Below are 16,044 nucleotides of genomic sequence, written 5' to 3' on the forward strand. Positions count from 1 at the left end.
GTAGTTTCTCTGAGAATGGTATATCAACTAGATTACCTTTTAGGAAATTATGCTACTCTCTTATTCTACTTAAAAAATTCACAACGTTGACTAATAACACTGCTACCAATGACAACGGTCATAGCTAACACTTATGAATCTGACTCCAGAGTATCTGCCTTCAAGCATTATATTATTACATGGTATACACTGTATTTCTTCTTTTTTATAAGAAGGAAGACAATCTTCATTCTAACAATTATATTTTAGTTGATTAAAATGGTGAACAGCAACATATATCCTATTTATATGTAGTAACATTTTATTTCATTGTAATATACCAACCAGCCTCTTATTTAACCAGTCCATGTGATCATAGGTAAGACTTCCACCAAAATCTTCTGTTAACTGACATGGTTCTATGTAACGTGTCAATTTATTGGCAGACACTAAAATAACCTGTAAAAGAAAAAAAAGAAATAACGAAAAAAGAAACATTTAGTAAACCACTTTTTTATGCCCATGAAAGTGATGAGGAGGTAAAATAAGGTTAAATTATGTATATGGGTTCCGACATGATGATATAGCATTTATTTAATTAATACAACATTTAATATCAATTCAATGCATTGTGGCTATTGCTAATAAATATGCTATCATTAATTGTTTATAACAAATACCGTATTTAAAAAAACGAAACACTAAGTAGCAGTTCGGATGAAATATTTTCAAATTTTTATCTATATTAATAATTTCTTGGTAATAAAAATTCCTTTAATAAAGAACAAACTGACAGTGACCAGAGGGTGGGGTAGGGGGTAACGGGGGAAAAAAGGGAGAGGAGCAAGCAAAGGAACATGAACAGAGAACTCATGGGCATGGACAAGGGAACGGGACTGACTGTGCGGGAGGGGGAGGGAGTAGGAGAAAGGAACGAGCAAAAATGCAGGACAACTGTAACTGAACAATAATAAAAGAAAGAGTCATAAAGCATTTACTCTTCTATAATCTGAATACTTTTTTAACATAATATTTTAAGATGCATATATGTTGTGCTTGTTGCTTTTGTATTACTAATTAATCAATATGCCATTGTATGAATAAAACATAATTTGTTTTAAAAAATTCCTTTAATACTATGATGTATTCAGTAAAGAATTTTGATATAGCCTAAAAACTAACCACTAAAAGTGATAAGCACAAATGAATAATAAATCTGTACACTAAAATGGTAATAAAAAGTACACTAAAATGATAAGCACAAATGAACAGTGAATCTGGCAACTGAAAAAATTATGCACGTTATTATGCTCTTGCATTACACCTTGTAATAAGGAAGTAAAAAGTCTATCATTTTATTGTAATTTGTCAGAAGCTCCTCAGAAAGAAAAGTCAAGTCAAGGAACACGTACAGAGGACCCAAGGACAAAGGCAATGGTGGGGGAGGGGGAGGATTGGGACGGTAGGGTTTAATATGGAAGGTAGGGGGTGGACAGGGGAGAGTAATGGAAACTGAAACTGAACAACAATGTAAAAAAATTAAAAAATTAAAAATTATATGAAGTTTCTCTAACATTCCTTTGATTATATGTTAACAAAATATGTCCTGAATAGTAGAGTAAAACTTGGGATATAGTAATAATTTATTTTGAAAATCAGAACTAAAAAGTGGGGAAAAGGTCAGAGAATTCATAAGCTTGAAACTTACATATTAAAATGATAATCTAAATTTTAACTCAACTTAAAAAGATTTCAAATACAAATTATAGAATCACCTAAGAGACCACTGTAGAGCTAAATAAATTTTCAATGAAGATATACAAAGCTAGGGAGTTAATCTATAATATTGTTTACTTTTTTGTGTTCATAATTTTCTATAATAAAAATATTTAAAAACTAAAATAAATAACGATAAACCTCTTTTTAAAAAAATCTTCCCAGAAAAAAAATACCGGGCCCAAGCAATTTGCAAGTTTTAAAAATCAAAAAAGAAATTTTCAGTGTCTGATATCTTTTACTAATTAATGATGCTGTGAGCGTTTGTGTGTAATGGTGCAAGGTTCCCCAGATCTCAAACCAGCTTCAGTTCTGGCTCTGCTGCTTCCTAGCCCTGAGATCTCTAGCAAGTCCTGTAAGGCCTCAGAGCCTCAGTGACGGCCTCTGTAAAATCAGCACATTTGTCCTGATGATCTACAAGCTACTTTGCTTGGCTGCATGGCTAAGAAGCTTCATTAAAAACTTTTTTAAAAACAATCAAAGAACAGACCATTTTAATCTTAAGTAAATGCTTTCAGATATAAAGGGAATACCTTCAACTCATTTTGAGACTAAAATAACATAGATACCCAAGGACAATTTGAGAAAAGGCCATGATTTACAAATATTTTTGTTAGCCAATATCAAGTGTTAGCAAGGTTGCAGAGTAGCAGAAAATTCTTGTTTTTCATCCTCACCCAAGGATATGTTTTTATTTATTTTAAAGAGAGAGGAAGAGGGGAAGGGGATGGAGCGAGAGAAAGAAAGAGACATCGGTGTGAGGGAGGAACACCGACAGAGGGTCTCCTGTGCACACTCCAACAGGGGACCAAACCCACAACCTAGATATGTGCCATGACTGGAGATCGAACCTGCAGACTTTGGTGTTCACTACAACGAACTAAGTCACCCTGCCAGGGCCCAGCACAAATTCTTATACACCACAAGTGGATATATAAATTAAAATGCCTTTTAGAAAAGTTTGTCATTACCTTGAAATTTGAAACACTTTTATAACCTATGCCAAGGTATTCTGCAAACAAAATCTTAAACATGTTTATCAGGAGACATATACAGGAATGATTATAAAGCATCATATATACTAGTGAAAGAATGGAAACAACCTAAATTTCCATCAACAGAAGAAATATATTGTTTTTATTCACACAATGGAATAACATTCAGCAGTGATAATGAATCAGCTATATCTACTTCAAGAATATTCATGAATCTTAGATAATGATAAGTGAGAAAAAGCAAGTGAGTGAAGACTAAAAATATGATACCATTTTTATAAAACTCAAAAAATAAACAAAACTGTATTATTTTCAAATACTATTCCTAAATAACTCTATAGAGATAGATATAAAAGACTAAAAGATAAACACTCTCGATTTCCTTCTAAAGACTTTGTCTTTCACATTTGAGTTTTTAATACAGAAACAGAATGAGTACATAAACAGAGGATAGATAAATACAATTTAGGTGACAGGAGACGGGGGACAGGAGAATGGAATCAGAGACACTCAGGTTATTTCAAGTTATAGATATTTGGGTTCTCTGGCTAGGTGGTGGGTACTCAGGTGTTTTATTATTTAGCTTCATCTATACATATACATTTTTTAAAGAATATATACCAAATACCATATTAAAAAAACTAAAAAAAGACAAGAATCATGAGAAAAATGAAATGACTTACAGGAGAAACACACTGAGATCTCAAGCTCAGAGTGAGCAAAGGGTACCTGTTCTCAGGCAGCAAGCAAGGGGGAGGGAGAACAAAGGGCAATCTGGGGGTGCTAAGGACAGGGGAGCTGAGAGTTCATGTGATTCTTTTTTTCTATTTAAAAAAAATAAAAGAAATATGATATAGCCAACATCAGATTGCATTTTTGGTTAGTTTAATAACAGCAAACTATATAAAGCCTGTCTATATTACATGGTAATTTAATGTTATCTCTAGTATGAGGAGTTTAGCATATTTTACTGTTTTCTTGTTTAAATAATATTGAAAGCTAATCTAACATAAACATTAGAATAAAAGTATACAGAAAATGATTTTTCTTAGTGAAAAACTTGTCACAGAGAGCTTTATTTTATCCTGGCTAAATGTAGTTTCTTTAGACTAGTTCTTAGAGACAGACACGATGTTAAACATTAAAGAGTAAGTGGAGTTAAGCCACAGAAACCATTTAAGCTGCCACCAACTCCTTTTGGGATAAAGGCAGATACTTCCACACTAAAAGATTAAACACAAGCAGATCCCAGGGAGGGGCTGGCTTTTCCTTCCTCTAAATATGCCTGGCAATCTATAAACTAGATATACACTATCAATGAAAGTGGTGGGGGGTAGGCAGAAACAAATGTATTAGAAAAAATAAATTAAAATTTAAAAAAAAAACTCTAAAAAAAGAAAAAGAAAGAGATGTGTATTTATTCTATGAGGGAATAAACCACTTGCTAAATTGACCATCAATTCACATCAATTCACATTTTGAAAACATTTTCAAAGTACTCTCTCCTGAAAAAAATGACTGACTAGAAAACACAGTAAATGTAAAACATAGTAAATGGTCTCTGTGCTCTTCAATTGTGCCTTATTTGGCACAATATTCTATTTAAAATGCTGTAATAATATCTCTTGAAAAAAATCCCTCTATCATGTCTCTCATAGTATAATCTAACTTTTAATGATGTACTATTCATTTGTTCCACAATCATTATTTATTTGAAGTTATGTGTTCTAATGCTGGGAATGTAAAAATAAATAAGGTTCTACAAAGGAAATCAGCTTTCTGTTTCTGCAATAATCCAGAGACAGCTGTGCAACAGTTTCATAAAAAGCAGATTAAAGTTTTCTGGTTTGTTTCTGAAGTCTTTGTTAAAGAAACTCTAAATAAATCAACATGTTGTTTTCCCTTTGGTCGTAACAGCTCGGAGGGCCAAAGGCTTTACTAGAACACTCCCAAAGGTTTCCAAATTCCTTTTCCAGGTTAAACACCATTATACTATAACCGAAAGGACTCCAGGTTTATGCCCTAGCTCTGCCACAGATGCACTGGCCTTAACAGAAGTCAACCTAAAGTCATTTACTCCTGGCTTCTTGCCCCAACCTGCTGAAGAAGGTAGCTATATTAAATTATCAACGGTGTCTCTTAAAGCTCTGAGAGGACACAATTTTGATGAGCTGTCATCCCATACATTTAATTTGGGCTATCCTCTCTAATATATGGCCTGTCTTGCCCGGCGAAGAATACTTGTCACTTTCCGCCCACTCTGGTTAATCTCACTAAACACAAACACACCTTTCTACATTCTGTAGTTCCTAAATACATGAAATCACTCGTAAAAGATTTCAGCTTTAATAAGCCAAAGAGAAAATCTGCAGTTACTCAGTTCTATGTGGCAAAAGTTATTTGCATTTGACTATTTCTCTTAAAAGCTCTTTTTTCTAAAATTAACTTAAATGTAGATAGTACAGATTCACTTTCCTTTATGACTTAAAATATATTTAAGAGTATACTACAAAAGGAAGAAAAAAATCACTTTGACAAGTCCTTTCAAAGGAAACACAATGAAATTACTTTAATAGTAAATGCTACATTAATATTACTTTTCCCTTTATTTTATTTATGTTAGAGAGGTTAAGACAGGACAAATAGCACCATACCACTGTTCAACAAGTTTGAAAAGAAAGATATTTACCATACTGAATTTAATCAAAACATTTGTGAAGGTTTTCTTTAATCTGAGATCAGACTTATAGAAAAGACTTAAAACTTGTCTCTCCCACACACCCACTCTTCATGTGTCACTGGAACACACATCCTTTCCTTTCCTCATAAAGTATTCCTAAAGAACTGAACCTTTTACTCTCCAGGCACTCAGATGTTTTATTTTTTATTTTACTTATGCTAAGAATGCATGTGTAAGATTTGGAATTAAAATGTGTCTTTGTGTACTTTGTACTTATTCATGTGTGTGTATGTGTCTGCTTGTTTCTGTCTGTGGGAGATTTTCTAAGAGAAAATAACTTTCTGTAAAAACTGGAAAGAAGAATAGACAGAGGAACACGAAGCTGTCTTAGTCCTGGATCTAACATTAGTATGGCCTCAAAAAAAAAGAACAGGATCGATGCAGCAATAAAGAGAGATAAGAGAACAAAATTTAGAATGGTGGCTGGTTATCATTACCAGCAAATAACACTTTTACTCTCGTGAATGACAATGAAGAACGAGAAAGTGGAGATCCTTTTGATTATGAGTCTCCCAATCTGAGGAAAAGCCTACTTCCAGGACTGCTTCAAATTTATTACCTCATCAGATAGACTATAGAGACTATCACCTATCCAGCAAAATCTATCAAAACCACAAGGTAAAATGCTGCCGAATAACAAAGTACCTGAATATCTGAGGTGTGAAAAGGAAACTGAACAGGCAGGCAGCTACTGAGGAGGTAGGAAGGATATCTGAAGAAATACGTAGGTAAGTGATGAGAGAAGAATATTCAATGGCTAATGAAAAACATTAGAGAAATTAACAGAAGAACTTTATCTAGAAGAAAACAATTTAGGAAGGATGATGGGCAAGAAAATGTGAAATCATGTGGGAAGAGGCCATTAAAATAACAACTGTGTGTTTAGCTGATGAAAATGTGGACAGGTGGTAATCTTTGTTATGGATTAATTCTATAAGATAAAACATACTGTTGCTTTCATGAACACCAGTACTCATAACAGAGTTAAACTTTCAAGAGCCCAAATGATCCCAAATAATAAGGAAAATAATTTTTAATTAAACAAGCATCTATGTTGAATTTAATTTTACATATAGCTCTAGGTATCATTTAATGGCTAGTGCTGAACTGCCCCATTAATTTTAATACATTTGGTGGTATATCAGCCAGCATTTGAAATTGCTCTCATCTCATTATGACATTAGGCTTTTAGTAAGTGCCTAGTGCTTATTTACTTGGGAAAATACTCTAGCTGAATCTCTTCAATGCCTAACAGAAAATACAGTGACACAAGAAGCTTTAACGCTTGAGTTTTAAAACATCAATCTATGACATCAAATCAAGACAGGTAGGAATTCTCTTCTTTTTATCCTCCAAGATGCAAGGTATTCCACCCCAATGAATTCTTAAAGCATGAGACTCAACTGAGCATAGCATTTCTGAGCAGATGCCTATTCTTCAGCAGGATATGACAGGCCCCTCACAAAAGGGATCTTCTCCCTTACTCAGGGTCCTGAGCCACTGCCTCCTGCTCACGTCTTCGCCTTCTCCTGGAGCACCACTTCCTGCCTGGCCCTGGCAGGAATAGCTGTCCTCCCTGGCTGTCTGAAGTATTCACTCACCATGGCAACATTCAGGCCCCCTCCTTTCAGCTTTTACTTTCTTTCCTCACTACACTTGTTTCTCCTTCCCTGGGATGCATTTCCCATTCAAGTATCAGTAACACCTTTCTTAGCAGCCCTGGCTGCCTTCCCTTACATGCTGGCATATATCCTTCTACTATGTCTACACCGCAGTCAAGATAACAATGACAAAAGCTGCAACACCAAAGTGAAAAACGAAACAAAACATCTGGCTTCTGCTTAGCATGTAAAAAGGTGGAAAGAGCACTGTTCCAGCCCTTACAAGAACAACAACAAAATAGTGCAAGTTGATCGAAAAATCACACGTTTTCTTATTCATCATAAAGTTAAGTTAACAGGAAAACCAATTAACCTGGAATCTAAGGAAAGGCATGTGCCTTCAAGGACAGATGGAGCTGGACACTTGTTTACCTGGGGAATATGCCAGACATGATACAAGCCAGAGAAGAATTCAGCTAAAATTTTTAATGAACTGCTGAAAGCCAAATGTGGGCTAGTGTCAAAGTTACAGATGTCCTGGGAGGTGCAGACACAAGATCTCAAAGTCACTTGCAGGCTCTTCTCCACAGACTTCCCAGGACTCAAGAGAAAGAGTGCAGGACTCGGGGAAAGAAGCAGCAGCTACTAGGGGTAAGGCATGAGGCTGATGCACAGCCTAAATTCTTCAACTCTTCTCTCTCCAAGAGAACAAAAACCTTCAGGAACTGAGGTAAAGATGGCAGACTATGACGACCTGAACACACAAGTAAAGTCCCACTACAGCTGGAGGAAGGAAAAGAACACTCTATCCCAATGCAGGCAGAATATGCATATGCCATGAGTCCAGATTACCACAGGCCTCCTGAAGCTGCGGAAAGGGCAACATCACTAAGAGGGCCCTACTCCCTGGACTTACCATCACAGAGCCTGCCTAAGGCTGAGGCTTCATCAGAACAACGGAGACTGTCTTTCTAGTAACAGCAGTCTACTGCCGAGGGAGAGTCAGCAGTGCAAAGAGAGACCTTCTCTGAGGCACACAGGTGCAACGGAAGAACCAAGAGCTGAGGGTGGAATACTAACAGAGTGGGGCAAAAGTAGTTTCACAGTTGTTTGTATGAAAAATAATACAATAATTAATAAATAATAATAAAGAACAAACTGTATTTCATGGACTCACAGCTATAAACCTATGCTTGCCCTACCCTGTCTTATAAAAACAAATCCCTCTGGCCTGGCAAATACCTAAGGCTCCGCCCCTTCCAATGTAACAAGTGCACCGAGACAAAGAAATATGGCCCAAATGAAAGAACAGATCAAAGCTCCACAAATATAACTAAGCGATGAACAGATAGCCAACCTATCAGATGCACAGTTAAAAACACTGGTAATTTGGATGCTCACTGAATTAGTTGAGTATGGTTGCAAAATGGAGGAAAAAGCGAAGGCTATACAAAGTGAAATAAAGAAAAATATACAGGGAACCAACAGTGAAGGAAAGGAAACCGGGACTCAAATCAATGACTGAGAGCCGAAGGAAGAGATAAACATTCAACTACAACAGAATGAAGAAAAAAAGAACTGAAAAAAAATGAGGAAAGGCGTAGCAACCTCTGGAACAACTTTAAATGTTTCAACATCCAGATCATAGGGGTGCCAGAAGAAGAGGAAGTGCAAGAAATTGAAAATTTATTTGAAAAAATAATGAAGGGGAACTTCCCCAATCTGGCCAAGGAAATAGACTTCCAGGAGATCCAGGAAGCTCAGAGAATCACAAAGAAGTTCAACCCAAGGAGGCACACACCAAGGCACATCATAATTACATTACCCAAGATTAAAGATAAGGAGAGAATCTTAAGAGCAGCAAGAGAGGAGACAGTAACCTACAAAAGAGTTCCCATAAGACTATCAGCTGATTTCTCAAAAGAAACCTTCCAGGCAAGAAGGGGCTGGAAAAAAGTATCCAAAATCATGAAAGGCAAGGACTTACATCCAAGATTACTCTATCCAGCAAAACTATCATTTAGAATGGAATGGCAGATGAAGTGTTTCCCTGATAAGTTAAAGGAGTTCATCACCACCAAGCCCTTATTATATGAAATGTTACAAGGACTTATCTAAGAAAAAGAAGATCAAAACTATGAACAGTAAAATGACAACAAGCTCACAACTATCAACAACTGAACCTAAAAAAAACAAAAACAAGAACAAATTAAGCAAGCAACTAAAACAGGAACAGAATCATAGAAATGGAGATCAGAGGGGAGGAGGAGGGGGCAGGATTGGGAAAAGGTACAGGGAATAAGCAGCATAAATAGTAGATATAAAATAGGCAGGGAGAGGTTAAGAATAGTATAGGAAATGGAGAAACCGAAGGACTTATATGTACAACCCACAGACGTGGACTAAGGTGTGAGGAAAGCTGGGGTTGGGGGTGGGCGGTACAGAGTGGAGGGGAATAAAAGGGAGAATAAAAAACCCCTCTGGTAAACCAGCTCACATCTTCAACACAAAGTAGCCAGAGGAACCTGAAGCCTGTGGTGCACTGAGAAAAATAACAGCAACAAGAAAAGCCAAAGCGAACTCAACTCTTGACTAGACTAACCCACCCACCAACCCTTCCCCCACCTCACTAAAAGGCAGTGTGAAAGACAAGACAGGCCCACGCACAGGCACAAATCCAATTTACCTCAGCCTCTAGTGTCCTAAACAAGATGCCCAACATACAACAAAAAATAACAAGACACACAAAAAGCAAGAAAGGAAACAATCCTTGGTCAAGAAACAAAGCAAACAACATAAGCAAAGTATGACAGACCCAGATATCAGAAGTATCAGGTAGGTAGTTTAAGATTATTATAACATGTTAAAGCTTCTTATGGAAAAACTGTAGAACAGATAGGGAATTTCAGCAAAGAGATAGAAACTAGAAGAAAAAATCAAATAGAAATTTTAGAAAACAAAAACATGGTAACAGAAATGAAATGAGTTTATGCTTCAACAAACTCATCACTGCCAAGGAAACAGTGAACTTGAAAATAGATTAATAGAAAATACGCAAAATGAAACACAGCTGTGCACCGAAAGAATCACACAGAACACCAAAATTAACAACATTATGAACCATCTTGACAGTTACAGATCACTCCACCTGCAACAGCAAAACACACATTCTTGTCACATGCACAAGGAAATCAAGACAGATCATATACTGAGTCAAAAAACAAAATTTAAAAAAATAAAAAATAATCAAAGTCATGAAATATGTATTATCAAATAGCTTGACACAACTATTAAGTCAAATATATCATAGATCTAAATGTAAAACCTAAAATGTAAGAGAAATCTTTGTGACCTTAGGTCAGGCAAAATATTTTCAGTTATGACACAAAAAGACTGAACCTAAAAAAAACAAAAACAAGAACAAATTAAGCAAGCAACTAAAACAGGAACAGAATCATAGAAATGGAGATCAGAGGGGAGGAGGAGGGGGCAGGATTGGGGAAAGGTACTTTATCTGGACTTTATCAAAGTTAAGATACTGAAAAATGCTGTTAAGGTACCGAAAGGCAAACAAAAGACTGAGACATAATTTTTGTAAATTACATATCTTATAAAAGATTTCTATCAAAATGCATAAAGAACTTCAAAATCAATAATAAGAAAAGAAAGACCTTACTTATGTTTTAAAAATGTGCAAAAAATTGAAGAGACACCACCAAAGAAGGTGCATGGATGGCAAATAAACACTTGAAAATATACTCACATTGTTAGTCATTAAAGAAATGCAAATTAAAACCAAAATAATACACCTGTACATGCTCGCTAGAGTAACTATAATTTCAACCAACACATAACAAAGATTGACAATATCGACAAGAATGGGAATTTCATACTCTGCTGGTGGAAATGCAAAATTATACAGCTACTTTGAAATTCCACTTTGGAAGTGTTTTATAAAGTTAAACATATACTTACCACATGGCCCAGCACTCCCATTCCTATGTGTTTTTCCTCTCAAAATAAAAATGTCACACAAAAGCCTATACACAAATGTTTATAGTGATTTTATTTGTAATCACTAAAAACTGAGCACAACTGAAAATATCCCTCACCTGGGGAATGGATAAACAAACTGTGTCACATGCACACATTGGAATAATGTAACTCAGAAATAAGAATGAACTACCAATATATGCAACAAGATGGATGAATCTCAAATGCAAATGCATATGGTAAAAAAAAAAAAAAAGGCCAGATTTAAAATGCTACATATTGTATCATTTCACTGATACTAAGAAAGGTAAAACTATATGGACAGAAAACAGATCAGTGGTTGTCAGGAGCTAGAGATGGAAGGAGGAATTGACTACAAAGGGGCATGATAGAATTTTTGGAGTGATAGTTCCTGATTTCTTGATTGTGATGGTGATTACACACCTGTTGGTGTTTTTCAGAACTCTCAGAACTGTACAATAAAATGAATTAACTTTACTGCATGTAAATTATAGTTTAACTTTTTTTAACTAAAGAAAAAAATCACTAATTTTTAAGACATTTCAAGCTATCTCATTTAAGAATTAACTAGGCTTTCTTAAATCTAAGACACCTTAGTGAACTTTCCTCCAGACCAAAAACACTTTATTTTGACTTTATTGTCAAAATAAAAATGACAAAGTATAGCAAGGTCCAAACTGAGTCTTAATTGTCTAGTCTTATATGCATTCCAAGGCTCTATACTCTATAGGGTAAGGGCTGGTGCCCTGAAATGCTTCCACATTTTATTTAACCAATGTAAAGTTTAGGATCTATCAACTCTCCTACTGGAAAGTTGGGATTAACCGGTTGGGGAAGGGAAAACATGAAGATTTGTTTAAATTTGTATTCCACCTTAAGAATTTTTTTCTGATCTACAATAAGATGTCTTTTCATGCAAAGAAAGTAAAAGGGGGAGAGAAATGTCAGTAGGAAAAAATAGACTATGATGCTCATATATCAAAATCAAACCAGATACTAAAAAAAACTGCCATATCATATAAAATATGCTCTGACTTCAATCACACATATCTAGGATTTCCCAGTATTACTTAAATGTCCTTGTGGTAATGCAATAAAACTTTTTTGAATAAAAAGTTTCTATTTTATTCAAAGGAGTTTACAAAGAGTGATATAAATGAAAACAAGAAAGCATTTGTGGTCTTTGACAAAGAACCATAATTCATTCAAGTATCTGAATGCTGACTATATACTTACTAATCATTGGTTAGGCACTGATTAAGCATTACTTGAATGCTGCTCAGAATACAAAGCTGAACAAACAAAACAATACCAGAAAAATGCTATGTTTAAAGATAGAACACACTTCTGTCTTTTTTTTTTTTCCAATAGACTATATTTACCTCAAAGCCAAGTCTATCCTTTTCTTTCCAAAAACAAAAATGTGTTACTTTCTTATCCCAGAATTCATCTGGCTTCACCACACAAACAAGGGACACCTCAGCTGGAACAACATTCTATAAAATACAGAAAAATAATTACAAGTTATACATGTAAAATGAATAGTTTATTAAAGTTATAAATCATTAGATAGTCATGATTAGGCTATTTAAGAGACCTTTGGAGAAGAATTAAAATAATAAAGTAGAAGAAATACTCCAAACTTCAAAACATATATAGCAGTAAAGTAATAGTTGAAAGACAAGCTGATTCAGAAAGGATTATAAGTAAACAGCAATATACACAGTACATGTGAATTATTTTTGCGAATTACTGAATCTCTCAAACAGCAGTATGTATAGATTAAACTGCAAGACAACTTCTGGTTGAAAAATTATTAAATCTATGACATGAAAATTTTTTTCTAACCCAATTATCTTTGAAAAATTCTTTAAATAATGTAAAATCAATTTTCTCACAGATTAAGTTTCTTACTGGCCATTATACAAAGGTGCCAAATTTTTGTGATTTTTAACTTGAAGAAGAGGACAGAGCTAATCTTTGACAAATACAATTTCATATTTACTAGATATGGTCATTCATATTACCTAAAAATGGAAATTAACATTTTTCGAGTTAATAAATATTCCATGTCTACTTTATCAGTAAGTCTCTTAGAGTCTACCTTTAAAAAAAATCTTAAATTTGCCCATTTCTACTACCTACATTGCTATTATTCCAAACTAGTCAAGCCTTTGAAATACCCTGTTAACAGGCATCCCTGATTCATGTTTTCTCATGCTCAGAATAAATGCAAAGCCCTCCCAAAGCCTACAAGGCCCTGAAAGCTAAGGGCGCCAGTGATTCTCAGATCTCACCTCACACCTCTCCCCTCTGACCTCTCTCCTCTCCCACAGCTATGCTGACCTGGCTGCTCCTAGAATGTAACAAGTCTATTCCCACCTCAGGACTCTTCTCCAGATATTTCCTCTGTCTGGAATGTTCTTTGCCCTATAGCAGGAATACTCCTTCAGTTCATTTGAGGATTATACTCAAATATTCCCTCTTCAGAGACCTTCCCTGACCACCCTATCTAAAGTAGCACCATCTGACTCAGTTTCCTTTTACCACTATATTTTTCTTCCTTCTATTTACCACTATCTGATGTTTCATTGTCTAGTAATTTGCCTAACTGCTTACTGTCTAACACCTCGAGTAGAACATAAGCTTCTTAACAGCAGGTACTGTACCTATCACATCACTCTCATGTGCCTGGTGTACAGGAGACACTCAATATATATTTGTTAATAAATGAATTCACATTAACAAGTGGATATCATATTCCCAATTTTAAGGAAGAAAAATTGAACTTTAGAGAACTGAAGTAACTTGTCCAAAATAAGAATTAAGTGATGGCACTGTAACAGTAACCAGGCCTGTCAAACTCTAAAGTTCTACCACGCCATTTCCAATGTTCTAGAACAGAGGTCAGTAAATTCTTTCCAAAGATCCAGATAAAAAATGTTCTGGGCTTCGCAGGCTACACAATCTCTGTTGCAACTATTTCTATTCTGCCCTTATAGTGTAAAAGAAGCCATAAACATTATGTAAACAAATGGCTGTGGTTGAGTTCCAATAAAACTTTATTTACAAACTCTAGGGACTAACCACTGTTCTAGACCATAAATGGCATAACGGAATAACAATGCCTAATTACATAATTATAATAACAATAATAATGTTTTTATTAATTACAGAAAACAGAAGACCTTGTTATTTAAACATGTCACTGGACACATCACAAATCCAGTGTCCCCTGAAATTACTGGGCTGTGAATAAGTAGAAGAAATTCAAAATAAAATCAAAACTTTTATCAAAGGGAATAGAAAGTGTAGGGTAGATTAAGGTTTATTCATATACTGACTTGTGAAAGATTATTATTTCAAAATCATTAAATATTAAAGCTGTGAGAAATGAGAAAGCAAGTCTCCCATATGAGAGAATGTTAGTTACAGGCAGAACCAGCACTGAGTTCTGGGCTCCCAAACAACACCAGCACCTTCTGAAATAAAAGCAATAAATGACTTGTATGTAGAAACCATTTGACTAGGAGTAAACAACAGACCACTGCAATTCCTAAAAATGTTAACTATTAATAAATCCAAAAGTCGTTAAAATACCTATTAGAAAAGAAATCACAAGAGGGAATTAGATAAGTCACCCATTGACTGTTAATTCAAAACTGCCAATGATCAAAGTTCAGCTCAAAGAGCAAGTCCCAGCTCATCTGTGACATAGCTGAATGATGGCATGAAAGGAAGAACGCAGGTCATAATTAATGGATTTCTCACCTAATAGTTATTTTAACAACTTTTACAGAAAAGAGTTAGTCATCAGGGTTTGGAATATGAAAGTGCTGGGATCATCTCTGACAGAACAGTTATTATGGGACACTAATCTGTGCTCCGATCCTTGCTCAGGAGACGATGTCCTTTTCAACTCAAGGAGTGATTCTAAAGATGAAGGCTTAGGCCAAACTGTTAAGAATGAGGTAATGGACACCACCTCAGGTACCTCACCTGATAAATATAAACTCTGTAAAGGATAAAGCTAAGTTCCAATCACGGCTCTTTTCCATTTTCACTACAAGAACCCCGCTAAGTTATTTAAAGTCCTTGAGCTTCAGTTCATTTTCAGGGATAACAGAACCTGCTTCCCCACGTTGCAAGGATAAAATTAAATGAGATAATTTATATTGCAAGCTTAGTACAGTACCCGAACCCTATTAAGCACTAAACTAAAAAATAAATTACCAGTTTCCACTCCTTGAATCCCTTTTTCTAATTATCCCAAATACAAGATACAACATTCAGTCTCTCTACTTAATTAAAAATATTAATCATATTCCTTTCCACAAAATCCTTACGTACTTACCAATTATTTCTCAATTCATTTAAAATTCTTGATCTTTCTCTCAGAATCACTGATGTTTACCTAACTGAATGGTCACTATCCTATGTAATTGCCAACTTTTATTTCCCCCAAACTGTCCTGCCATCAACTCCCTTCAGTGTATTTGCTTCATTTCTGAGCTATCACTAAGTCAGTGTCTCTGCCAGGAATGCTCTTTTCACTTTCTTTCATTTAAATTATACAGGCTCTTTTGTTCCACTCATTTAATTTTTACCTTAATTGTAGCTGTTCATTAAATGCTGATTTGTGAGCTTGTAGAGTCCCTGAAGACACAGCTGTTAAGTAAATTTCTTCTGCATTAGAAATAAATAAGACCACCTTGAATCCTGGTGCTTTATGGAGGAAAGGGAACACCTTATCGAAACCACCTCAGAAGCTTCTTCAGACTACGCATACCCAGCCCAGTGCTATCAGAATGGGGTGGAGTGAGGAGAAGGCAGAATTACAGTCTGAAAAAGCTCCCCGGTGAGTCCCATAACGTCTGCCCTCATGCTTTTAGCTTCACTGTTCTACTTGCTTAAATTACTTAAACGTGATATATTTTTG

At 35.3% G+C, this 16,044-nt stretch overlaps 1 protein-coding gene across 1 annotated transcript in view; it reads right to left on the minus strand.

The window, feature by feature from the left end:
* SESTD1 (SEC14 and spectrin domain containing 1) overlaps positions 1 to 16,044 on the minus strand; it is a 96,843-nt gene that overhangs the window by 41,314 nt on the left and 39,485 nt on the right. The window contains exons 5-6 of the mRNA XM_054562727.1: positions 12,488 to 12,601; positions 325 to 438 (exon numbers count right to left, since the gene is read on the minus strand). Coding sequence (XP_054418702.1) covers positions 325 to 438; positions 12,488 to 12,601 — 228 coding nt within the window. The remainder of the gene's footprint in view (positions 1 to 324; positions 439 to 12,487; positions 12,602 to 16,044) is intronic.

Source organism: Pteronotus mesoamericanus, unplaced genomic scaffold, assembly GCF_021234165.1.
Source record: "Pteronotus mesoamericanus isolate MK-2021 breed Mesoamerican mustached bat unplaced genomic scaffold, CSHL_Meso_final scaffold_651, whole genome shotgun sequence".
Taxonomy (NCBI): domain Eukaryota; kingdom Metazoa; phylum Chordata; class Mammalia; order Chiroptera; family Mormoopidae; genus Pteronotus; species Pteronotus mesoamericanus.